The 25,971-nt window shown below is 31.6% G+C and overlaps 2 protein-coding genes and 1 long non-coding RNA gene across 3 annotated transcripts; all 3 read left to right on the plus strand.

The window, feature by feature from the left end:
* Positions 1–4,665: 4,665 nt before the first annotated feature.
* Positions 4,666–6,117, plus strand: LOC114738822 (probable anion transporter 5). Its single transcript, XM_028926880.1, has one exon. The coding sequence runs from the start codon at positions 4,687–4,689 to the stop codon at positions 6,007–6,009; it is 1,323 nt and encodes a 440-aa protein (XP_028782713.1). The 5' UTR covers positions 4,666–4,686; the 3' UTR covers positions 6,010–6,117.
* Positions 6,118–14,777: 8,660 nt separating this feature from the next.
* LOC114738821 (uncharacterized) lies at positions 14,778–18,185 on the plus strand. Its single transcript, XR_003739562.1, has 4 exons — positions 14,778–14,906; positions 15,379–15,585; positions 16,745–16,797; positions 17,878–18,185. It is a non-coding gene; the product is annotated as an uncharacterized LOC114738821 (long non-coding RNA).
* A 3,971-nt stretch (positions 18,186–22,156) lies between these two features.
* Positions 22,157–25,707, plus strand: LOC114738816 (protein FAR1-RELATED SEQUENCE 3-like). Its single transcript, XM_028926876.1, has 3 exons — positions 22,157–22,324; positions 22,984–23,408; positions 25,271–25,707. Coding segments are annotated over exons 1-3 (633 nt in total). The 5' UTR covers positions 22,157–22,323; the 3' UTR covers positions 25,478–25,707.
* Positions 25,708–25,971: the final 264 nt, after the last annotated feature.

Below are 25,971 nucleotides of genomic sequence, written 5' to 3' on the forward strand. Positions count from 1 at the left end.
CTCTCCTTTTATAATGTGTCGGTGTGTTGGACTTATTCATCTGTCCTAATTTGTAGATTACGTAAGGTCCAAAAAAGCACAAATCTTGCAATAATGCTTTAGAAAGCTTCCTGGCAGCCGAGTTTCATCAAGTTGGGCAGTTGGCGTTGATTTTGCCTTCTGTGGGAATAATACTTTACCCGACGTTTGGTATGAAGAAATTTGGGAGTTTTTAATGAGCTTAATTTAAAAAATTAGGAAGATGTGTTATAAAATTTTGATAAAGAAAAAATATAAGATAAGAGAATAGGCAAAATTCATTTAAAATTTTTAACCTTGCTTCTCCAATTTTTTAAATCGAACTCATTAAAATTTTTTTATCCTCCCATTCCCTCATACCAAATGGATAGTAGCTGATATTACTTAATGTGATGTGATGATCTCTTGCTCAGATTTGTTATGCCTTTTTTTTTTTTTGGCAAAGTATAACTACCATTGTATTAGAGGCAATTCTGTTTAACTGACTCTTGGGCATCAATGTAAGCATCTCTTTCAGTGAGGATTTGAACTTTGATTTATCATATTGTGAAAGACTAGTCCCTTCTATTTCCGTTTGTCCTTTTTACAAAAATCTGTTAACCAAATTATATTATTTAAGAAAATAATTAAAATTAGTTAAAAATAATAAACATTTAAAAAACAAACTTTTTGGAATTCAAATTCCAAGTTCTTATTAAAAAAGAGGGGAGGGAGGGTATAACAGACGTTGCATTTCCCCTCCCTTGCAAAGAAAGACCAATCTTGTAAACAAATCAAAGTTATCCCTCGCAAGTTAATTTTTGGGAAAAGGACAATTAGAGGCCCCAAAATTATGAAATCTCAATTAAAGTAATACCTGTGAGAGACAAAAGGCTAAACTAGAATTATGAAATCACAGGGGAAAATGATCAAAATGCCATTTTGCTTGTCATATCCTCTTCCGTTCCAATTATATCCCCTTGAATGGTACTTGTATCGTCCTTGTGCTTCTTCCCTCCCTCCCAAATCGATGTTTTCTTGTCTCCTAGTGGAAGTTCTGACTGAGGTTAAAAGGCAGAGAAAGCGAGGATTGAAGTTCGTATTCCACTCATAGGATCCTGCTCACTATTTGAAACAGTCATTTTATTTGTGCAATAGACATTAAATTTAGGCTGGTAGATCTCATTAGAGGCCCAGATTCCTTCTCAAAGTACCCAGATCTATCTCTAATGATCTTCCCAATTTTTTTGTAACTGCCCACTCATGAGAACTTCCAAAGCAAATGGATATTATAACATTAAGGGTGTGTTTGAGATAGCGGTGGTAGAAGTAATTTTTTTTCAATCTGACTTTTACAGAAGTCAGATTGAATAAAAATCAGATAGTGTAATGTGATTTATGTTTGGATTGGGCTTTGTAAAAAAGTTGGTCTAAGAAGTTGAAACCTGTTTGGATGATATATGTAAAAATAAGTTTGGATGCAAAATGACTTAAAAGGACATAGATTTTATTAAATAGTACATATCTAATATTATATGTATATAGTGTGACTATTTTAAAAGAGGTAAGAAAAATAAAATTATGTTTGGATTAATATTTCTAAAAAGTCAGTTTGAAAAGTTAAAATTTGTTTAGATAAATAAAAAAAAAGTTTAGATATAAAATGATTGAAAAGGACATAAGTTTTTATACAAGACTCAATTAACTAATTTAAAAAGATTAAGAATATATAAGTATTTTAGAGAAATCATAAATTTTATTTTAAAGAGTCAAGGTAATATATCATATACATACAATTTGATAAATTTTTTAAAAAATAATAAATTAAATTAATTAAATTATTGGGGTTTTTTCCAAAGAAATTCTATCTTTTTATGTTTTTTTCTCTCTTGTACATCTTCTCTCTCTACAGCAGGAACGAACTTTTTCTCTAAAAGTAATGTAAAATAGCTTCACTGGTACCGCTCGTTGGGACCAAAGGTTTATTTCCACATAAGTGATCCCAAACATATACTAAAACATAAAAAGAACTTTTGCCGGTTGAGATGCACGTTTGGGACCCCAAACGTGATCCCAAACAGGCCCTAAGTTTAGTCACTAGCATAGTATTGTCAAAAGGAGGCAAGGCACTATAACTGGAAATGCATGGAAACATGGAAAAGTGGTTAGGAGAGACATGACTCCAGGAATGTAACAAACAACCAGCTATGCATCTCAGCTTCTGGAAGGAACATGGTCAATGGAAGAATGATGCAGAGGAGGGTGAATGAATAAAATGGCAGGATAAGCTTCCTTAGAAGAAAGAAAAAGGAATATTAGGTTGGCCTGCTTGACCCAACTCCCCTAATATACCAAAAGGAAGCAACCATGGTATGAGATTAGATTCTTCTTAAAGTCAAATTACATTTAGAATAATAACGATGGGATTAACCAGATAGCATTAGATGATGCCAGCTTTATAACTGTGCTAAAAATGATACTCCTCTGGTCCTTAAGATAGGACCCAATTCTTGAGTTGATTTTGGTCCTAAATATAAGACCTATTTCTCATATTTATCAATTTTCTCTAAATTACCCTTATGGACATTCCTTTAACCATAATCAAATAAAAGAGGAATAGGAGGTATTAAGAAAGATGATTATGGTATTTTAAGAAAAACATGTCACATTTCTTATAATTAACTAACTTACCTAACTTCCTTAATTTAATCAAATTAGTTAAATGGGTCTTATATTAAGGACCGGAGGAGTATTGATTTAATGGAACATAACAAGCAACATGTGAGAGCCTAAAGAACAAAAACAACAATTATGACTTTGATTCCTTGTTGAACTTCAATCACAACAACGTAAAAGCCAGGTGTTTGTATTGTAACTTCCATCATGGTCATACTGATTTTTTGTTATTGATCATAAGAATGTTGTTATTTTTAATGTAAGTGTTGTTATTGGTACTATGTTCATACAATGACATGAAAATTTGATGGTGTTATAGTAATGCTAGTATTTTGTTAACGACCATGACAATACTATTACTTTCTATTTAACATTTGTTAATAGTCATATGTCAGTAACAATGTTGATGTATAATTTTTTCATTAGTTTAAAGAAAGTATGTTGTTAATCTCTATTTCAGGCTTGTCATTTTGTATTTAGGACTTGCTATATTATAGAAATAACGTGTATTAAAAACATTACTAGTATTCTCAACTTTATATTTGTAATTTGACAATCAAAACTTGTTATCACTCAGTCAATTATAAAAATAAATCATCTTTTGTACTCCTTCGGTCCTAATTATAAGACCCAATTGACTTGTTTGAGGAGATTAAGGAAGTAAGTTAAGTTGGTTATTTATAATAAATAAGTGTTGTTATTCTTAAAATATCATTGCTAATTAAGTATATTGGCTAAAACTATCATTATTAGAAGGATTATCTTGGAAAAAAATGCATAAATATAAGAGAGAAAATGGATTGGGTCTTATAATTAGGACCAAATAAAAAGTCAAATTGGGTCTTATAAAGGACCGGAGGAGTATTAAAAAACGTAATTAATGAGTTTGTTCAAGCCTTGTGCTTACTGCATCCCCATGATACGAGCTTTTCCATGAACACCGAAATATAGAAAGATGGGAAAGTTCAGCCAAGTGTCCGAGTTGAGAGGAAAAGACACTAATTTCAATTTTAGTTTATGTCTCCCACATAAACAAGGGATTATATGAATTGGAGTATCTAAATTGGAATTTGATAATTTTAGGGTCTTTAAATATTATTTTTCCTCATTTTTTTGGAACTATGTAAATTTTTCAAAGTATATATTTTTAAAATACCAAATTAGAAATAATGAGTACGACCTCAATAAATATTTTGACAAAAAACCCCCAAAAAAAAATCCAGGACAACAACTTCACCGACATGCCTAACGCGTTTTGAACTTCTAATTGCGTTTTTCTCAATGAGCCGCTCCCGGCATCTTAACTGAAAGCTGTTTTGAGTTTGGCAAGAATTACTGCAGTTCTTCTTTTCACTATTAAAAAAAAAAAAAAGTAAAAGGGGGCTGCATTCTTTCCCCCGATTCGAGTTGCCATATTTTCTTCTTCTCTTTGTATTCCAGCTCCCGCCACTATTTTCCGATCCGTCGTTCCAGTCTCGACGGTGACGAACGCCGTTGATTCTGTCCGTCACTGGCGAGGTACGTGACCCCATTTCAGTTCACTCCATTTCCCTCCTCTTATTGACTTTTTATCCTTAATCATTCTTCTCTTGCATTTCTTGGTCCCTATCTGAATGCCAGGACTCTTAAAACTCACAGAAAAGTGAAAAATTCTTGAAAAAGATGAGGTGGGTTTTATCCGCTTCTCTCCATTTCAGGCGTATGGAGCTGATTTGTTTTGATCTGTGGTAAATAATTGGCAACGGAGCTAAATAATTGGCATTGCGTGGGCCCTTCTGCGTTTCTTTATTTACTTCTTGGTCTGAAAAGCAAATATGATGAAGTTTTTGGGTAATGTTATCAATGATTTCATCTGGCGTCCAAGATCCGTTGTGAAGTTGAAGTATTTATGGGCATAAGTTCCTTGAATCTTGTGAATCATCATCTTAGAAGAGCAATCTGTTAGAGGGATGCTAAATCTGAATGAGTCAACCAAGTAAATGGGTTGAAGTGTAGGTGAAGTGGTTGAAGTGGATGATGAAATTCCCTAAGCGTTACCTGATTGTCGTTTTGACCTTTATCTGCACATCTGTTTGTTACATAGAGAGGGTTGGGTTTTCAATTGCATATACTGTTGCTGCTGATGCTGCTGGAGTGAATCAATCTAGCAAAGGGGCTATACTATCTACTTTCTACTATGGATATGCTTGTTCGCAAGTGCCAGGGGGATGGGCTGCTCAGAAAATCGGAGGGAGGACAGTTCTCCTTCTTTCATTTGTTGTATGGTCACTAACTTGTGCATTGGTTCCGTTAGATCCCAATCGAGTTTTTGTGTTAATAATTGCGCGTTTGCTGGTTGGTGTGGCACAGGGATTCATCTTTCCCTCCATCCACACTGTTCTAGCACAATGGGTTCCTCCCCATGAAAGATCTAGATCTGTTTCTCTTACAACTTCTGGGATGTATCTAGGTGCAGCAATGGGAATGCTTGTCCTTCCCAGTCTAGTGAAACTTAGAGGTCCTCAATCTATATTTGTTGCCGAGGCAGCAATGGGTGGCATGTGGTCCTTACTTTGGTTTACATATGGCAGTGATCCTCCTCGTATTGAGCATCCAAAGGCCACGGCTTCCGGGTTTGGAGAATTATTGTTGCCTATCAAGGGGAATCTGAGATCAAAGGTTGAGAATGGAAGAATTTCAGTCAAAGCAGCCAAAATCCCTTGGATGAAAATCCTAACTAGCTTGCCAGTCTGGGCAATCGTTGTGAACAATTTCACTTTTCATTATGGTTTATATGTGTTGATGAATTGGCTGCCAACCTACTTTGAATTAGGCCTTAAACTAAGCCTTCAAGATATGGGTTCTTCAAAAATGATGCCTTATCTGAACATGTTTATATTCTCAAACATAGGTGGTGTAGTTGCTGATCATTTAATCACCAAGAGAATAATGTCTGTGACAAAAACCAGGAAATTCTTGAATACCATAGGATTTTTAGTTGCTTCTCTTGCATTGATTGTAATTCCCATATTCAGAACATCTGGTGGGGCTATCTTCTGTTCTTCTGTGGCTCTGGGTTTTCTGGCTCTGGGCAGAGCTGGATTTGCAGTGAATCACATGGATGTGGCTCCAAGATATGCCGGAATTGTAATGGGTGTTTCTAATACCGCAGGCACTTTAGCCGGAATTATTGGAGTGGACCTTACTGGCAGACTTCTTGAAGCTGCTAAAACTGCTAATTCAGATCTTACAGGTCCTGATAGCTGGAGAGCAGTGTTCTTCATTCCTGGCTTGCTATGTTTTTTTAGTTCCTTAATATTCTTACAATTTTCAACTGGGGAGAAAATTTTTGACTGAGGAAGGCTGCTTGTCACTTGATGATCTGATGGCTCATTTGCAGTGTGTTTGGTTTCACATCAAAGCATGGCTTTTGGTGGTTTCCAACGTAAACCCAAGCATGCACTAGATTTGTTTTCTTATTCGTCGATATTTTTTCTTGTCCAATTATTTCCCCAGATTGTATCATTTTTGGATAGGAGAGTTTCATGGCATTAAGCAGAGTTCTTAATGCCCAGTCATATCCGGAGATTGAAGTTTTATATGTTTCTCCAAGTTGTATTGTATACATGATCAATCATAAAGGAAGATCAGGAGCCTTAATAGGCGATGACAGCGCTGCCGAGAAATAATTGTTTCATTTTGCTTCATGATGTCTTTGGTCACCTGGAAATTCCTTCATGCCAAAAAAAGGGCTTAAAAAATAGCCCATTTTTCTCAATGGTGTGGCCGAGATCCATATTCTAGTTAGATCTTCTAGTTAGATCTAATGCATTTTTCATAGGTAAATTTGGTAAAAAGTATCTGGTTAAAATTTTTATTAGCCAAAAGGACCTAAACTTAGCGAGTGCAACTATCTTCCACGGATACAATTTTTCTCTAATTCTATGCAACTCATCTTTAATTATGTGTAATAGTTGTCAAAAGGGAAAAAAGTTGTACATGCTAAAGATAATTGCACCTATTCAAATTTATATCCTCTTGGCCAATAAAATTTTTTACCAGGTATAATGTTCATTGAGTTAAGATAGTGTTGTCACCTTTAAGATGGAATTAATTTAATTAACTACTTATTTTACTTATGGCATGATATGTCTAAATTTTTTTTTTTTTGGTGTTGTTTGGTTTACTAGTACGTAATTTAAAGTTTGAAAAATTTTTAATAGGCTAAAATCATCTATTCATTATTTTAAAATTCAACAGTTATTTTTTTATTCTTTTCCCTTAAAGTTTTAAATTTGGAAAAAAAATTTTTAGCCCCTTGTGTATTACATGATTTTTATAGGTTACATTTAGGGAGTTAAAATCATAAACATATAGTTGTTTGTATATTTGTCATCATATTCTTATTGCCTATTTGCCTGAGTTAATTTTTTAGATCACCGCTACCCTAATGTATTATATTTTAGAGTTAATGTGCAAAAATAATCATGAAACAGTTAATATTATACTACCCCGGTCCTAATTATAAGAGCCAGTTGATTAATTTGAGGAGATTAAGGAAGTAAATTTAGTTAGTTATTTGTTTTAAATAGGTATTGTCTTTCCTAAAATATCCTTACTAATCAAGTGTATTGACTAGAATTATTATTGTTAGAAGAGCTACTTTGAAAAAAAATATATAAATATGAGAGACAAAGTGGATTGGGGTCTTATATTTAGGACCAAAATAAAAGGCAAATAGGGTCTTATATTAAGGACCGGAGGTAGTATTATTTTTGAACATTTAGGTTTTGTTTGTCATCATGTTTAAAATCACTTATAAACACATTTTACATAAATTGAGACATTTTTTTATATATTTATCTCATATTCTGCAAATCACGATTAAAATTCTATTTATAAGCTATTCTAAATGGGTTTTTGATGTATATGTGCATCATATTTAAGTTAATAAAGATACCAACTACTATTTGCCAAAAAAACATTCATAATGTTGTAAATATTATGTTGTGTGGATGTTCATAACTCCTTAGCCTCTTGGGATTCCTTCTCATGGTTAATGGCATTATATCTTGTAACTCCCAAATTGAAGGGTTTCAAGTATTGATTTCCTATAACCTCCAATTGGACAATTATGTTGCTTAATTCCTTTCTTTATGTACTTGTAACTCTTTAGGTTAGTCTTTAATATTGGGGTCCTATAAATAGGAGATGATGTACACACATTTGAGACAATGAAGTGAATGAGAACTCCCCCTTAATTTCTCCTCTAATTTCGTCTTATTTTCTCCATCTCCCTTATCTCGATCTTTGTACTTTTCTCATTTTTCATAACACATAAATATTTTTATACCTTAATCAAAGGTCATATTATGATATTGGTACTTTATTGTGTTATTTGTGCACAAATAAAAAAGATGATATATTATTCATATTTTGTTTATTTATATGCTATTTGTATGATCTTAGTTTGAATGATTTATTGTGATTTATTGACAATAAATTTTATTGTGAGCATTTGAAATTGTTTTGAGTTTAACTAAACAAGAAATTAGTTGAGAAAGAAAAGTTAAGTATTCATACAACGTGTAAGTAATTTTTCAAAAGATATATTTTGAGTATTACAAATTAAATAAATAATATATATTAATGTTAAGAAGTTTTGACAATAAGTTCAATTTTACACTTTATTCTTAGAAAGTTTATTTTAAAAGATATTCTATATTTGTGTTCTTTTTAATTATATGAGTTTGTTTATGAGAATAAATTAAGCATGTTCAAATAATAATTATAGTTTAAAAAATTATGATTATTGGATTAATTCAAACATTATTTAATTCTGTAAGTTCATACATTTTGAAAAAGTATAAAAGAAAATTGTATATCTACAATTAAATTAGTTTTTGCTGTGACATTTGAGAGAAAAAATCGTATATTTATGTCACATTTGAATTGAGAAAATGGAAATTTATTTAACTTTATGAGAAAATTTATTATAAATAGTTGATATTAATTTCGATTGATTGGACAAAATCATCTTTACAGTATGTGTAAATTCTATATATATTACAAGTTAAACTTATGATACTTATAACTATTTATTATTATATATTACGATATTATTAAGATAAATTTGTCTCTTTATTCTTCTCAAATTACTTAGTTCCTGAAGAATTATGTGTAAAAATATTAATATAGTTCCTGAAGAACTAATACATATTTTTCTTTATGGGCAGATAAAGAATTAATGGTAAAAAAATATGACCCATTGATCTACATTAGAACTTCGGTTTCGAAAGAGTCTGAAAAGTAATAGCCTAATCGAATTAAAATCAATAATTATATATGAACTAGGAAGTACTTGGACTTCCAAGTGATAGAGGTTATTAGCCTATTATATGCTAGTCACTGTTTTTTAAATACATGAATAAGGAAAACATGTTTTTATGACTCACACTTGAGGGGAAGACTGTTAAAATACAAGTGTGAGTTGATATTGGATAGAGTTCTACTTGAAACTTGTTACAGTAAACCAGAAGTTTACTCGCCTAATTAATGTATAGTTGGGGTGGCTTGTCTGATTATCATAAATAATATATATGATGTAACAAATTATTGATGATTATATATCGACATTCATTGAAGAACCAGAAGATTCTTCATGAATAGCCAACATATTATATGATCCAAGAATTCATATGCTGCTTATTCTCAATGAAAAATTGATTACATTGATATCACTAGTTATGATGTAAAATGGATCTCTACATTTCTGGAAATATATCAAATTCAGATATATGAGCCCATACCAATAGCATGCAAACCATACAAGTATTTAATAAATTTGATAGATGCATCTATAGGATGGTTACATGTATTATTATTAATTTGCAACCTGAAGTTTGTAAAATTATTTGAGTAATCATTACATTGAGTGCACAAGTTCCAGACTATGAGATCTAGAAAATTTCTATTGAAAAAGATTGTGAATTTATATCCCAAAATTTCAGTGATCAACATGCATTTGTTAGAAAATAATTGAAAGGTCTATTTAACAGAATGATCTGGCAGAATTATTAGCCTCCATGAATGGCTAGATCAATACTTTTGAGAACAAGATCTTCATCTCAGGGTTGGCTTGTTTAGTTTGATATGTTGCAACATTTATGCAAATCAAGCCAATAAAATTCTCTCAATGAAATTGGCTTTTGGTCAGGAATCAAATACTTTCCATCTTAAGAGTTTGAATGTGCAATGCTTATGTCTATTGATCCACCACAATATACATATAGATGGATATAAAAAATTGGAATGAATGTTAGGTAAGAACCTCCTTCTTCTTGTTTGTATCTAAAAGAAACAAAACGGATGTTTCTAAAAGAAGCAAATGAATTGAGGAGACTCATACTGCATGATTAATTGATTGTCATTCGACAAAATTTTCCCAACATGAGGGAGAGAAATTGAGTAGTTGGAAAAGATAACATATAGAATGCATTATTATTATCAAGTATAGATTCTCAGATATATGATAATATGAACCAGAAGTTCATCAAAGAATGCATCCATGAGATATTATAAAATGTGTGCCAGATGCTATTACTGACCTAAATGAGTATTACTAAATCTCATATTCTAGTTGAAAATGCTCCAATTAGTATAAATAAAAGTGAGATATGCCTGAAGCATGAGAGATTAATCAATTCCAATATAATTATATTGAACAAAAAGGAGCATGAAATTTAAAAGTTATATTAAGGAGGCATGTGCTCTAGAAGAGTACTGAGACATAACTAGTTGAAAAAAAAAAAGAACCCCAAAAGAGGTTCAGGTACCTGAAAAGTAATGAAGAGATCTTAATAAGTTATGTCAAAAGAGGAAAAATGGAATCAAAAAGATAAAGTTGTCGACAACGTTTTTGATAATAATATCACGTGATTTTAAAGAGGATCTTATATGAAAGTAGAAATTTGGCCAAAAGCAAAAGGAAAGGAGAAGAGATGCAATGGAAATATAATTATTATTTTAATATGTGAAAATTATGGACCTGCAGTCCAAACACATCAAAAACAAAGTTATTATGTGACATATGAATATTCTTGTGAAAATAAAGAATTTCACAAAGGTCCAGTGATTATAATTAGGCATAATATTTTGTGATAGATAATTTTTGCATATATTACTAGTTTGGCAGTATATGAAAAATGAAATATGCATCTGTCAGATATCGTTATAGCCTATACATGTGACTCACTAAATAATGAAGTTTACATGAGAATTCTTGAGGGATTTAAAATGTCAAAAGCATTTATATAGAAGAAAATCATCCAATGCTTAAAATATTATGTTGAATAAGATAATCTGAGTATACATATTTGGCTTAGAAAAATGTATTAGAAAATAAAAAATTTTGTATCTTACTTGACTCGAAGATCAAGTTATTGAATGCATCAATGATTGCAAAATGATTAATTTTGTTATGATAATTTTGTTTGCAAAATATATTCAACTAAATAGATTAGAAGTCCCATATATTTATTCTATAATAATATTTACATATATTGTCAATATTATGGTAAAGATAAGTTTCTACAGGTATGCATGTGAATAACGAAACTGAGATTAGATATGTAGTTCTACGAAACTATTACATGATATCATTTTATTCAAATTAAATTAATTATGTCAATACAAGATATATTATAGTATTTTTCAGAATAAACTTTCTTTGCAGTTTTCTCAGTGCAAGTAAAGAATATATTGATAATTCCACATATCTAGAAGATATGTTAGAGGAATACATTTCAATATAATTTGATGACGACATACTATGCATAGTTTAGCTAAAAAGAAGATATGCTTGAAAAGGCATTGGACAACTTGAGAAATTAGTATACTCTATTATGATAAAATGATAGAGAGTGATGCTGTTGATAGGGGGAGTAAAAGTGATGTTGTCATTAGGGGGAGTAAAGATTATGTTGTACTCTTTTCCTTAGCCAAGATTTTTTCCCACGGGGTTTTTCTGTTAAGGTTTTTTAACGAAGCAGCTTCAATGTATATTGTGTACTCTTTTTCCTTCACTAGGATTTAGTCCCGCAGGGTTTTTCCTAGTAAGGTTTTAATGAGGCACAATATTTGTTTATGAACATCCAAGGGGAAGTGTTGTAAATATTATGTTGTGTGGATGTTCATAACTCCTTAGTCTCTTGGGATTCCTTGTCATGGTTAATTGGATTATACCTTATAACTCCCAAATTGAAGGGTTTCAAGTATTGATTTCCTATAACCTCCAATTGTACAATTATGTTGCTTAATTCCTTTCTTTATGTACTTGTAACTCTTTAGGTTAGTCTTTAATATTGGGGTCTTATAAATAGGAGATGATGTACACACATTTGAGACAATGAAGTGAGTGAGAACTCCCCCTTAATTTCTCCTCTAATTTCCTCTTATTTTCTCCATCACCCTCATCCCAATCTTTGTACTTTTCTCATTTTTCATAACACATAAATATTTTTATACCTTAATCCTATATTTTATTATTTAAAGAAAGAAAGAGGTTTATGCCTGGAAAGAAAGACTAATTGGAGACAAAGAACTATCCATAGCGTTTATAGCTTTAAGAATTTCAACACAAGGTTTTAACTTGAAATGACTCAGATTCAAGAAATTTCTACTGCGTTTTCCTATTCTAATAAATATAATATTTTTAATTGACAAAAGCATTTCAAAAAAAAATTGTTAGTTATTTGTAATAAATAGATTTTTTTAAAAAAAATACTATTGTTAATAATATGTATTAGCTAGAATAATTATTCAATGAAACTTTTAACATGTGCAATATCTTGAGAAAAAATAAATAAGATAACTCAAATAGATTGGAGTCTTATATTTACGATCAAATTGAATGTTAAATTAGCTCTTTTATTAAAAGTGGAGGTAATACTACCTCCGGTCTTTAATATAAGACCATATTTGACTTTTATTTTGGTTCTAAATATAAGACCCCAATCTATTTTGTCTCTCATATTTATCTCTTTTTTTCAAGATAGTCTTTTAATAATGGTAGTTTTAGATGACAAACTTGATTAGTAAGGATATTTTAGGAAAAATAACACCTATTCATTACGAATAACTAACTTAACTAAGTTTTTTAATCTTCCTAAATTAGTCAACTGAGTCTTATAATTAGAATCGAAGTAGTATAATACTACCTCCGGTCCTAATTATAAGAGTGAGTTGACTAATTTGGGGAGATTAAGGAAATAAGTTAAGTTAGTTATTTATCATAAATATGTGTTGTCTTTCCCAAAATATCTTTGCTAATCAAGTTTGTTGGTTAGAACTACTATTATTAGAAGGACTGCCTTGGAAAAAAATTCACAAATATTAGAGACAAAGTAGATTGGGATCTTATATTTAGAATCAAAATAAAAATTAAACGAGGTCTTATATTAAGGACAGGAGGTAGTAATAAATAAGCTTCTCTTGCAATTTTTTTTTTTTGGGGCAACGAGCTTCTCTTGCGTTTGAAGGAAGCATATATGCCAAACGACATCCGAAGAAAAATAATTATTTGCACAAGGCAAGTTTGGTTGAAAAATATAATGAAATGCCCACTGGTGGATTCTTATCCACCAAACGGCAAAGAATATATTACCCAAAAGAATAATTCTATCAAGTTGAATAATTCAGAAAACATATTATAAAATATTTTAAAAAATAGTAAATAGGATTCTCCGCGTGGACCTTTTTATACCCAAACTTTATTTAATATTAATATATCCCAAAAATTTAATATTTATATACAAAGGGCGCAACTCCATTCACAATTTTTTAATTTATAAATTTTATTTATGAATGATGCAATTCGATTTACAAATATAAAAATTTACTAAAATTTAAGATACTTAGCTTGTATTTATTTTTCCCCATATAGGCCTAATCAAATTTCTTGTAATTGAAGATGCACTACCTCTCACATTGGATTTCATTCATTTGTGGCTACTAAGTTGTGTTATTTTCACATTTATTAAGATCAAATATAAACAAGGATTTTTGAGTTTAAATTGATATGCACATAATTCTCTTGTTGTTAATTAATTTATTATTTTCCCAATAAAAATTATTTTTTATAAATAATGTCTTAAACTTTCAGCAATATATAAATAACTTCCATACATTATAGATTAAGTTCGGTTCATCTTTAAAATTTTTATGAGGTTTTTAGATAGAATTATCAAACGAAACAATCATTTTGTATGACTAAAAATGGGTTAAAATTACAGTTAAAAATCAAGAAATATTGTTTGTTTTTTGCCAAAATCAAGAAATATGTTGAATTCCTTTTTTTCTTTAACTACTCAGATGATAGTCAATTATATTTCCAAGGTAATTTCTTCAATTAGTTGAGTTTAATCGTCACGAAATATTTTTTTTAAAAAAAATTAGAAAAGTAAGTTTTTTTTTAGAGAAAAATATACAAATTATGAAGATGAAATAAAATGAAAATAAAATGGAAGAAAATAATTTTTATAAACGAAAAATATATTTCATATTTTTAACAAAAACTATTTGTTTTCTTTTTTTTTTGGCCGGAAAGAATTATTTGTTTCCAGACATTGCATAATGTCTAAATATGAGACCCTTATACTAGTTAGTATAATGGTTTTATATTTAGGATCGGAAGAGTAATTTGTACTTTTTTTATGGTTTATATATGAATAGTTCGTATAATAATGATTTTTATATTTGCTATTTTTTATGTGTAGATAACTAATAATTATATGTAGAAAAAAATAAATAATAATTTAAAAATTCAATAAAATATTATACTCCTCCGATCCTAAATATAAGAGCCTTATACACACTAGTATAAGGGTCTTATATTTATAACCGAAAGAGTATATTTTAAGAGATAATCAACAATATTCATTTATTTGTATTCAAAGTGTTAATGGTAAGGGCCATAGAACCAATCAAGCCCATTAAAAAAAATCATTTATTTAAGTTTTATGATTTTATTTTTTTTTTTGCAATAAATTTTATTTGTAATTTTTCCTTTTTCTTTGGTTTCTTTTTTTTTTAAAAGCTTTATTCCGCGGTTAGCCATCGGAGTCAAAAAGTAGAGCCTACCTGTCTACCCGGTTGATTACCTTTACAGCTCTCATTCTCTTCTCATTCCGGTCATCCCTTGACAATCATCATCGTCATCTTCTTCTTCTTCGTCTTCTTCGGCACATTTTGCAGAGGTACCATGGCCCTAATCGGCGCTTATCTCATCTCTTGATCATTGAACGAATCGATTCAATGCGAGCATTCTATCTTTCAATTTTGCTTCTTTTTGTTCTTTTTCTCTTTCTCCCTGGCTTTTTAAAATTTCAAAGTTTCTTACTTCAGCTTATCAGTTTGAATTTCTGTAGCCCGTAAAATTTGTAGTTTGACCGGAACAAGTTCGAATTTCTGGAAAAGACGAGCTTGATTGTTTGCTTGATCATTTTTTGTTTCTCTGTCATAACGGCCGTGGAAATATTTCTCTTTTTATAAATTGTGCTGTTGGATTGTGTAGCTTGTGTTGTCATTATTAGTTTTTGTTTGCTTTGCGAGAACCCCTGAGAGCCGTTTACTTGCTTGTTTTTATCTTTGTATTAAAAAAAAAAAAAAAGGAAAAGTGGATACGAAGCATTTATTTATTTATTTTGTAATTGATCTTTTGTCGTTCAGGTTTTCTTTTACCGTCTCCGTCCGGGGACTCTGTCGTGTATGGCTTACACTAATTTCCTGAATTTGTTATTCGCCGTGGGAGTTTGGTGTACTGCTTACATTACTGCTGCTGTTGTTGCCTCCTTTCGAGCCATCAATTTTCTCCGTCTATTTTGAACTGCCATGGCTTATGCACAGCTTGTTATAAATCCAACTCTTAGCAGCGAGGTAATTTATTTGGGTTGGTTATTATTTTCTTCTTTCTTCTTGTCGGTGTAAAATTGTTGAGATCCTGATTGGTTTCTGTAATTTTCTTGCTCAATTTATCACCGATTGCGAACCACTGTTATGCTTTAGTTTGATAAATTTGCCGTACTGTCATGTTAATGTACTTCTTATTATTGTTATTCACTTGTGATTGTGGCGTCTAATTTCTTCTCAGATCCTTGCTAGTTCAAGATGGATATCAGCCTATTGATATCTTTGATTGAATTGGTGGGTAATCTTGGATATATGCCCTATTGAATTTGGTATGGTCAGGTTAAACATGTATTCTCACATGGTCAGTATTTTTATGGCCCCATATGCCAAGGACGAAAGTTTTATTGTTCCTCTGTCTGTTTCAAAAGTTTTTCAGAACTGCTATTGTAGTTGTTTCTTTAGGTTTCTAACTCAGGGAGTTGCTTGATTAGCTGCGTTTGCTGTGTATTTATCTTCAAGTCATTTTAGCCCCTTCAAGATAGTCTATTATAAATTAGCTGTTCTGTCTGATGGTCTTTTCCTCGTTTTTGACTAGTTTATTAGAGTTTGTGCCATATGAACTCTCGTAGTTTATTTGGCGAGAACCTAGATGCACTTTTATAGTTATATGTCATGGAGATCTCCAGTAAAACTATGACAAGTTGACATTTTTATAGCTCAGCATCATATGATTGATTCTCCCGAGTTCTTTTCACTTGTTATGCTTTTATTGGAGAACTCAAATGGCGAAAGGAAAGTTAATTTTATGTATTTTATATTCACACTTGATTGGCATATTGTAGAATGTATTAGTCTGATAAAGGAATAAGTGTCAATTTTGCTGGCTGTGTTTCAGACTGAAAAATAGTTTATTTTACTATTTTATGGCCCAATTCCCAATTATTATTTGAATTGATCCCCATGTCGAAGGAAAACAACAATCTTTATGTAATTTTAAGTATGCTGGAGTGGTGATTCTTTCTCAAGTCGGTTTTCACCTACACACTTCCACTCCCTCTCCCATTTTGCCACAATCATTTCTGGCGATTTCCTTAAAGTTGAGATTAGCATGAATATCAATTGAACTTTCAAATATCTTCATTTGTCCTATCCTCTTGTTTATATATTTACTTATTTTCTGCAACAGGTGTATGACTATAGCATGGTAAGTTTTATACTGCTGGACTGGAGAAAGAAAAGGTTTGCTCTCTATCCGTCTCTTATTTTCTTCATAATGTACTTCCAGTCAATCATCTCAATGATTTTATGTCATCTGCTTACAATTACTAAAAGCTCACGATAGCTCAGGGAACGACTTTTAGCTCTGTAGTACAGCTATTGGCGTTACGCCTCATGTGTAGCATTAAACTTCATGAAGCCCCATAATAGCTGCATTGGCTCGGGCTACAAGATTACTGATAAATAAGGCAACAGCAGCCCTGATCTGTCATAGGCTGTCATGGGATATCCTATCAACCCGTCCCTGAACACCCAAAATTGAATAATTTAGTATTCAATAAGCATAATGTAATAGGGCTTTTAGGAGAAGATTTAATTCTTTTAATGTCATCGACCCAATCTTATTGAAGGACATTGACTGTAGCAATGAGTGGTTGATTGGCAAGTTGGACAAGGAATTAAACAATTAAGAACTTAAGCTCTCCACGTAGTTGGGTTTTGTTTTTCTTATTATTTCTTTGTTGTTACTATTCAACCATGTCTTTTTATTTTTTTAAATTGGGTACCAAATGAATTTTATCTCTTGGTTGATTGGGCGAATTAAAATCTCTGTTTAACCTTAAATATAACTTTACAAATGCTTCTACATTTCGAGGATGGCTATAGAATTGTTGGTGCTTGACTTTGATGGAGATTTACGTAGGATGTAATACCTGAAGTCCCTCATCATGTAATATAAGATGATTAATGGGGTATTTAAGTGAATTGATTTACCCATCTTAATAACTAGCTTTCATGAGAGGGTTTCCAATCCCACTTGAGTACCATTAATGGCGGCCCTTGACTTTTCAAGGGAGGCCAGTATTAAGGAGGTGATGTTACAGGATGTTAAGTCTCATATTGAAGACTGTATGTTTTCTTATTTCATGTATTTGTTTTGTGTTTGCTTGTGTCCCTTCCATAGGCTAGTACTATAATAGAGGCTTAAACTCTGCATCATTTTGCGTTAGCCTCCTTGATTTGTGCTTTATCTTCCCCCTTCCCCTCCTCCATTTTCGATTCTAGCACTGATAATCTGATATGGCTTGTCCTGCTTTACAGTGTACAACATATGTTGTCCCAACAGCTGCATCCAGTATAAAGAAGAGATACAGATATGAAGATCCAGAGACTGATGATGAGCAACTAAACTCTGCTACAGATTTACATGATAATATCAAAATTTAAGCCAACTTAATGACAAAATTGCGTGTAAAGCTCAAGCATTTGTAAATACTTGATACCTCATCAGTATGTTTTGGTGGGAATTCACAAAGTTAGATCTGCCAAAATGGCACAATAATTATTGAGCTGGTTGGATGGAGCTGTATTTTCAAACGAACTATAAATGCGATGCTTCTTTCCATATTGCATTGCATGCTACAGAAATTGATCAGTTTTGCTTGAAAATGGTCTGAGTTTTGATGGAGATGGCTTGACGAATGTTGACTGGACAGAGGTTAGAGCGTAGTCGCTCTTTGTTTTGTTGTGTAATGCCTAAATTTAATAAAAAATGCTGTATTGTTCAAAACTTGAGTTATAATATTAGTAGTGTAGATATGCTGGTGAGAAACTGAAGAGGCATCTTCTAAGAAAAACTATTTGGATCCCTATGCAATTCATGGGAGATAGGCTATTTTCGTCTTATCTTTTTACAGCATTTGTTGCTGTCTTTGCTTGAAATTGTCTTGCAACTTTGAAGCACCGTTGAGCTAAGAAACCTTTTTGTGTTGATTCATAAATGGAGGAAAATCTTGACATAATAAGAAAAAAAATAAAATTAGTAGTTCAGCTTTTCAACAAAAACAATGTGTTGGGTTCACCTTGGGTTTAGACAGAAAAACGTGGAGCCTTTGAGTTCGCAGTGGAAGAAGGATGAGGATAATATCTGTCAAGTTGATTGTGATGAGGAAAATGAGGAAGTTATGAATTTTATATCATTTAGATATAGTGTTAATAGTTCAGATTTAAAATTTTCAACTGACAATTTGGAGGAAAAAAATCATTTTTTTTTCAAAAACTGATTAAATTGGAGATTTTTTTGGGGTCCAAAATTAAATAAGAGATTATCGATTCTAAATTTCAATTCTCATGACCAGAACGACTTCCCTCCCCTTTGCATATGGATATTAATAAAAATATTAAAATAAATCAGGTGGAGAGGGTGCATGACATGTTGTATTTTTCCCCCCTAAAGCATAAGTATCCTCTTATTGGTAACAATATTATTTAAGGCATTGTGGGGCACTAAATGTGGGTATCTCTCTTAGTAAAGATTCGAATATTGATTCATCACGTTACGAGAGACTAATAGAACTAAACCCAATGCCATTGGTGCATACATGTTGGATTGATTTAACATGAAAGGGAGCAATTTGGTTGGCAAGTGTATAAGTGAGATGGTACATAAGAGTTGTCCATACAACCCGATCCAACTTGACTTTTGATGGGCTCAAACATAAAAGAATTGGGTCTGAAAGCCCGCCTACTCTAAAAATATTTTGTCTTTGAAGCCCAATCCTTGAACATGTAGGCTCAAAGCTCACTTGCTTTAGGTCATTTTGCTAAATTTCAATTTTTATTTATTTTAAAATTTACAAAAATAAAACAATAAATCTCAGATTTCCTGATTCAAATCATATACATTAGGAACATAAAGTGCCAAACAACTCTTATAAATCTCATAAAATTCCTAACTGACTGCCTCTATAAGAAAGAATCTAAACCTCTATTTACACTAATAACACTAACAACTTTCCCTGTGTGCATAGCCGCCTACTGTTTTCTCAATCTACAAAACCTTCCCCAGATCTTAGGACCCCCTGAGAAGAGAGACTCTTCCTTTGCCTAGCCCGTAAGTGCTAAACTCGACAAAACAAAACTTTTTTGTTTATACTTGCAACATATCAACACGGATAAATGACAAAAAAAGAAACCGAAATCAAATTTGGTAATAACATTTTATTTGGTGTTCATAGTACTGAATTTACGAATAATAATAAATTTTTGTTCAAATTCCTTATTTGACATTTAGCAGTTTTCAGCATTTTTTTTTGGTCATTTTCCCCTATCAACAAATTATTCTCTTAGCACTTGTAACATTGTGTCATTGCTTAAAAAAAAAAAAAACATGCTACCTCGGACAGTTGATATAAAAGCTACTAGATAACTAATTTGCAGATATTAAGAAAATTAGTTTAGTTAGTTATTTGTAATAAATTGATATTGTTTGGTCTAAAATACCATTATCAATCATGTGTATTAAAATTATTCTTTTATGAAACTTCTTTAACATGTATAATCATTATAGAGATTACTTGGGGGCAAATAAATAAATATTAAAGATAAAGTAGATTGAAATATTATATTTAAAATCAAATTTAATATCTACCTAATTCTTATATTAAGAATATGGACTAATACTTGACACTTGACAAGCTTAAAATACAGGTCTATTTGTTTTTCAGCTTTAAATGGACCAATCTTTTTTTCTGTTTTTGGAATAAGAACTACATAAAGCATTATGAAGACTAACTTCCTTGATCAAGATCCATCCCTTCAAGTTAAGGCGGAGATTGATCTAGAATACAAAAGTTAGCTTCCATAAAGTAGGAAGTTTTAGCAAGATAATAAATAGTAGCAAGGTTTTCTCTAGAATTATACATCAATAACACCTGCCATTCTTTATGAATAATTTTCCTAACTCCATCAACAAAGTCACTAAAAGGATAATTACAATCAATACTTCTATTACTAAATTCTAGAGCTTCAATACAATCCGGACCAATCCTTTTAAGTCCGAGTTGTTTTGACACTTCTTGAGATGTTCAAGAATTCCTCTTCCACTAACTTAATCACTAATTATCTTACTTTATTTTGATTTTTTTTAAATAATGAGTTGCATTATGAAATTATTCCGCTGCATTTTGTTTAAACGGATATTGGATTGAAAATGGAATACCGTTTATTAGAGTTTTAAAAACATTAAAACTAATTCAAGGCTTTTAAATCTCACTCCTAATTTATATTGCTTCCTCATTGAAATACAACTAATAAGTATATAAATAATTGTATATGCATTCGCAATATAAATTCCCTCCTACTATACGTGTCTCTCTCTCTCTCTATATATATATATATATCCATGCTTGGGTACATAATTGTTTTTTCTTTTTTTGGGGAACTGCTTTGGTACATAATCTACATACCTTGGAGGTGTAAGGTGTTTTCTTCAATATTGTTTGTGCTTTTTTGGCTAGAATATTGTTTGTTTGTAATCTTTTGGGGGTGTTTGGATGAAACCAAACTATGGGTTAGAGAATAACTTCTGGAGAATAGATTCTTAGGAGAATAGATTTTGTAAAAAAATGATTATGATAAGGTGAGAGTATTTGGATAGTTGTTATCAGAAGCACTTTTTATATATACAAATTACTAAAAAAGACATAATTTAATATGATAATTATATAAAAGATATATTTTATAATATATTTTAGTTTGAAGGAATAAAATTGTTCATAATATATTTTTTACCAACATAATTAATAATATATAAGATAATGTAATTAATAAATAATTAATATGTGTATATATATTTATAAAATATAAAATTAAATATGTTTATAAAAAAATAATTGAGGGGTATTAAAGTTATATTATCATTGAGATATGTCTTGACAGGTACAATCATACTCTCCAATTTGTGCCAGAAGCAGAATGAATTCACTTTTTCTGAAACCATGATTTTGAGCTCAAAATCGCAGTTTATTAATTTTTCCCTTTGCTTCGCAAATTTGGGACCCAAGTTGCAACAAATGTTTTATTGGTTATATAGAAATAAATATGATGAAAATTCCTCAATCATATTCAAGTTTCTACTATTCTCTTTTGGTTTTAAATGGTATTTATATTTTCAGTTTTTTCTTTTGTATCTTATATTTTATGAAGGGTAAAGGTGTAACTAGAACCATAAAAAATTAAAGCATTAGATATAACTAAAAAAGAAATATTGAGGTGCTGAATCTACTAGAAAAATAATATTAAAGTGTTAGACGTACTATAAATAAAATAATACTAAATGTATATGAGAAATAATTAGTTTTTACATTCTATGAGACAATTAGTATATGTTAATAATTAGGAAATAAAAAAGAAGTTTTTTCAATTTTAACAAAATTTAAAGAAAATTAGTTTACGTTAAGTCAATATCTTTTTCCTAAAATTTGTTTTAATAAAAAACCTGCGTTTGTTTTCTTTTTTTTTTTAAAAAAAAAAAAATCAAAGAAAAGCAAAAACTGAGGTTTCGTCTCTCACTCGCCTTTGAATGCGATGAACTGAACCCTGGTTTCGGTCCCAGCTTCACACTTTGAATTTGGCGCAGAAATATTATTTGAACCCATTGCTTATCCATCATCATAAACCTGAAAGAAAGCAGCCGATTATTTGAAGTGCTTTGGTTTCCTGACTTCCTCTAGATTGAGCGTCCTCGATGAAGTCCCGTAGCTAAGAAGTAACTCTCGTCAATTTTTGGATTCATTATTTGCTCTTAAATTTCTTTGTTTTGTTTTTATTTTCTGTTTTGGTTTCGATTTTTGTTTTTCTTCTGCCGTTGGCTAGCTGCTCGAGCTCAATTTGGATTGTATTTTGTTATGAGGGGATTGGCTCATAATTCATATTAATTCTGCATTTTGGTGGTGTTGGAATGGGGAATTAGAACCGTGGCTATTTGTAGTGCCTGATGGATTAGAGTTTATGGGCTACTGGATGTATACTACATATAGCAAACGGCAATCTTAGCTTTGAGTGCAAGGTGATGGGGTTTAGCATTGGGTTGCATATCGATAAATTTCTGGATTTGTGCTCGTTATAGACTCCAGATTCTCCCCAGTGGAGAAAATGCAGGCATGAATGTAAATGAATCAATTTGATGTGTTGTTTGGCTCACCCCCTATCTCATCTTTCTCTTTATTACATCCTCTTGATAGAGGAGATCTAAGTTTCTCATCATTAGTGCTCTGATAAATACCTTGGAATCTGATGTTCAGTTTCTATTGTTATTTTAATATTTTTTATGTTGCAATGACTATTTTTTAAATTCAAAGCAATGTTTCTATATAAGCTTATTGCCAAACGTTTTCGTTGAATAATGTATTTTTGTTGTATGATTAGTGGATTTGGATACTGAGGTAGGAAGTGTTCAAAGTTCTGCTGAGAAAATACCAACAACATGTGAAGACAGATCCATTTCAGAACCTTATGTTGGTATGGAGTTTGATTCTGAAGAGGCTGCCAGGGAATTTTACAGTGGATACGCAAGACAGGAAGGGTTTATTGTTCGTCTTGATCGTTGCCATCGTTCTGAGACTGATAATAGAATCCTTTCTCGTCGTTTTTCATGCAATAAGCAAGGCTTTTATGTGAGACCTAGAAATGGGACCAAACCAGTTCAGAGGCCACGAGTTAGCATAAGAGAAGGCTGTGAGGCTATGATGTTGGTTAAAGTAAACAATCATGGGAAATGGGTTGTTACTAAATTTGTGAAGGAACATTGTCACCCTCTACAAGTTTCTGCCTATGCTACTGATAGAACTTTGGTGAGTTATATCTTTTACATTTACTGACATTGAATAGTCAGTTCTCATATTCTCTATCCGTCATAGTGCTCACCACAACCTTTAAATTGCATACAATTGAGTTTCATGCTGTTTCTACATTTAATCGATTATAAATCGTGATCAGAAGTATAAAGCCATGTATTCTTGCTGATGTGTCCTTCAGTTTTCATTGAAGAAAAGCTCTGATACTTAATTGCTTTCAATAGTACAGTATTTGACTGTTTGTGTCTGAAATGCCTGAGATTTTTTATTTTCCTCTGTCCTAAATTGAGGGAGAATTCTCAAACTTTCATCTTTTCTATTGAAAAGAAGACTATGTTCAAATTAATTATAAGTTTTTACAAGACGATATATAACTTATTCATGCCTCACTTATGCCTACTATTTCCTCTACTCATGTTGTGTAGGCATTACAGGCTTATTACTTGTTCTGGGAAAGTAATCATTATATAAAACTCGTAATTTCTTCTTTCCAACTCTCAGGCAGTGCCAAGATAAATGTTCTATTCTACAAGAACAATACAAATGTACTATGTACTTTTGTATGCATCACTTGGCTTCTATTCCCATAATTGATTTTGGTATTAGATTATGGAAGCTGTTATACTTTTTCCAATTTTTAGTTGTTTAGGACCATAACCTAAAACTCTCATTGTTTCACCATGCTTCTGCACAGCTTCAACTTTGACTTGGTATGATTCTAATTTCTAAGTCACCATCGTCATCTTGCACCTAACATTCTGTCCAGAAGTCCTAGAGGTTAAAATCAAATGAAATAAAGGATTTTAGGTTCACATTCATTGCATGGTGATTGTCATAGGCAGAGAGCGAATTAGGAAGGTACTAGACTGTAGTTTATAAGCTGTAAATGCTGATATTTTCTTCACGGCATCCTATATGAGATTTTGATCCTCTCCATTGAGAGGGTCCTCATTGAGCCTCAAGTGAGGGAAAAAGAAATTTGATGATTCATATTTGATACTGAAAGTCTGGTTTTGATTTAATAAAAAACAAAATAGTCTGCCAATAGCCTTGTAACCTAGTGGCATGAATATTCTCTTGTAAATGAGAGGTTGCAAGTTTGATCTCGCTTATAATCTCAGGCTATTAATATCTCAAGCCGTTAATACCTACCTTTTTAATTGAAAAAGAAGATAGTCCAAATTTCATGACTCTTTTGTTTCATATATTTAATCTAAATTTCTTTAATAAGATCTGAGTTGGAAAGCTGCTGTGATTCTGCATTCTACTTCCTTAGGACCAAAAATAAAACAAACTGAAAAAAGTAATGCATTTTAAAATTCAGACTGTTTAGATCTATCAACCATTCTACCGTCTTTTTGCCTCTCCTGAGGCTTAATGCGGGTTCCTTTTAATGGAGCCTGTCCAAATACTTCCTTCCCTGCCCAATATGGAACCAGTAGGAATGGATAATTATTATTTCCATTTGGTTACAGTAAGAATGAAGATTTGTTTTAGAAGCTCAGGAGCAGGATGAGTTTATAGCAGAAAATGAATACCATGGATAATTTGCTCAAGACTTCTGACAGTCAACTTTTTCCGTATGTTTGGATGGGAAGAAAATTAGGGAGGAAAAAAAAACACTAGGAGGGAAAAAACTCTAAAATAGTAAATATTCTTTTTTACTATTTTTGGAATTTTTTCCCCTAGTATTTGTCCCTACCTATTTTCCTTCCCCTTTTCCCTCCATCCTGACATATCCGTGTTTTAACCTTAGCCTGCACCTTCCCCATGTGGCCATGTTGCGGGGACCCTTGTTTTGGTTTAAGACTGATAACTATATGAATTCTTAACAAAAGCTTTCTTTGCTAACCTTCCAGCTGGAATCGAAGGATTTTAAGATTCAACTGCTCACGAGGGAGCTTCAGCGTCATGACAAGTTATGTCAACTATATCGCCAGCTTTTACTTTCCCTACTGGAATCTGTGGAGGAGCAAACTCAAGTTTTATCAGGAAAACTCGAACTTGTCGTTAACAATGTAAAACAGCTTGAGAACGATGTTGAAAAACCTTTGGACACTCACTAGAAGATTCTTTTTCTCCATTGCTTAAGATGTACTTTATGTAAAAGGTTTGGAGAATTACACGGAAGCTTGAGGTGCCGTACCATATTATTCCTTTGCAAGCCCAATAATTTGTTACAGTCACTAATTTGTCATGAAATGAAAAAGTAGCAGTGAATCAGCTGTAAATTAGACGTCTTTTTTTGTTGATTATTCTCATTAATACTACGTAATCCAATTGTTTCAATATTGAAGAAGCTTGCTAATATTTGTAGATTATAGCATCTTTCTTACCCACGGAAGAGTAACTTAAGAAGTTGACATATCACTGGAAAACTCACATTTTTTCCTTGATAATCCACAGATAAAACTCTTCGTATGCTACACCTACTGTTTTATTTATTTTCCGGTAGAATCTATTAGTACTTTTTCAAATGAAAGATTAATATCCTGTCGACTTTCTATACTTGAAGGTTATGAACAATGGAATTCTATATGCTTGCATGGTACCATGGTGG

This window comes from Neltuma alba, unplaced genomic scaffold (genome assembly GCF_004799145.2).
Source record: "Neltuma alba isolate B1F8T4 unplaced genomic scaffold, ASM479914v2 tig00013692_pilon, whole genome shotgun sequence".
Lineage (NCBI taxonomy): Eukaryota > Viridiplantae > Streptophyta > Magnoliopsida > Fabales > Fabaceae > Neltuma > Neltuma alba.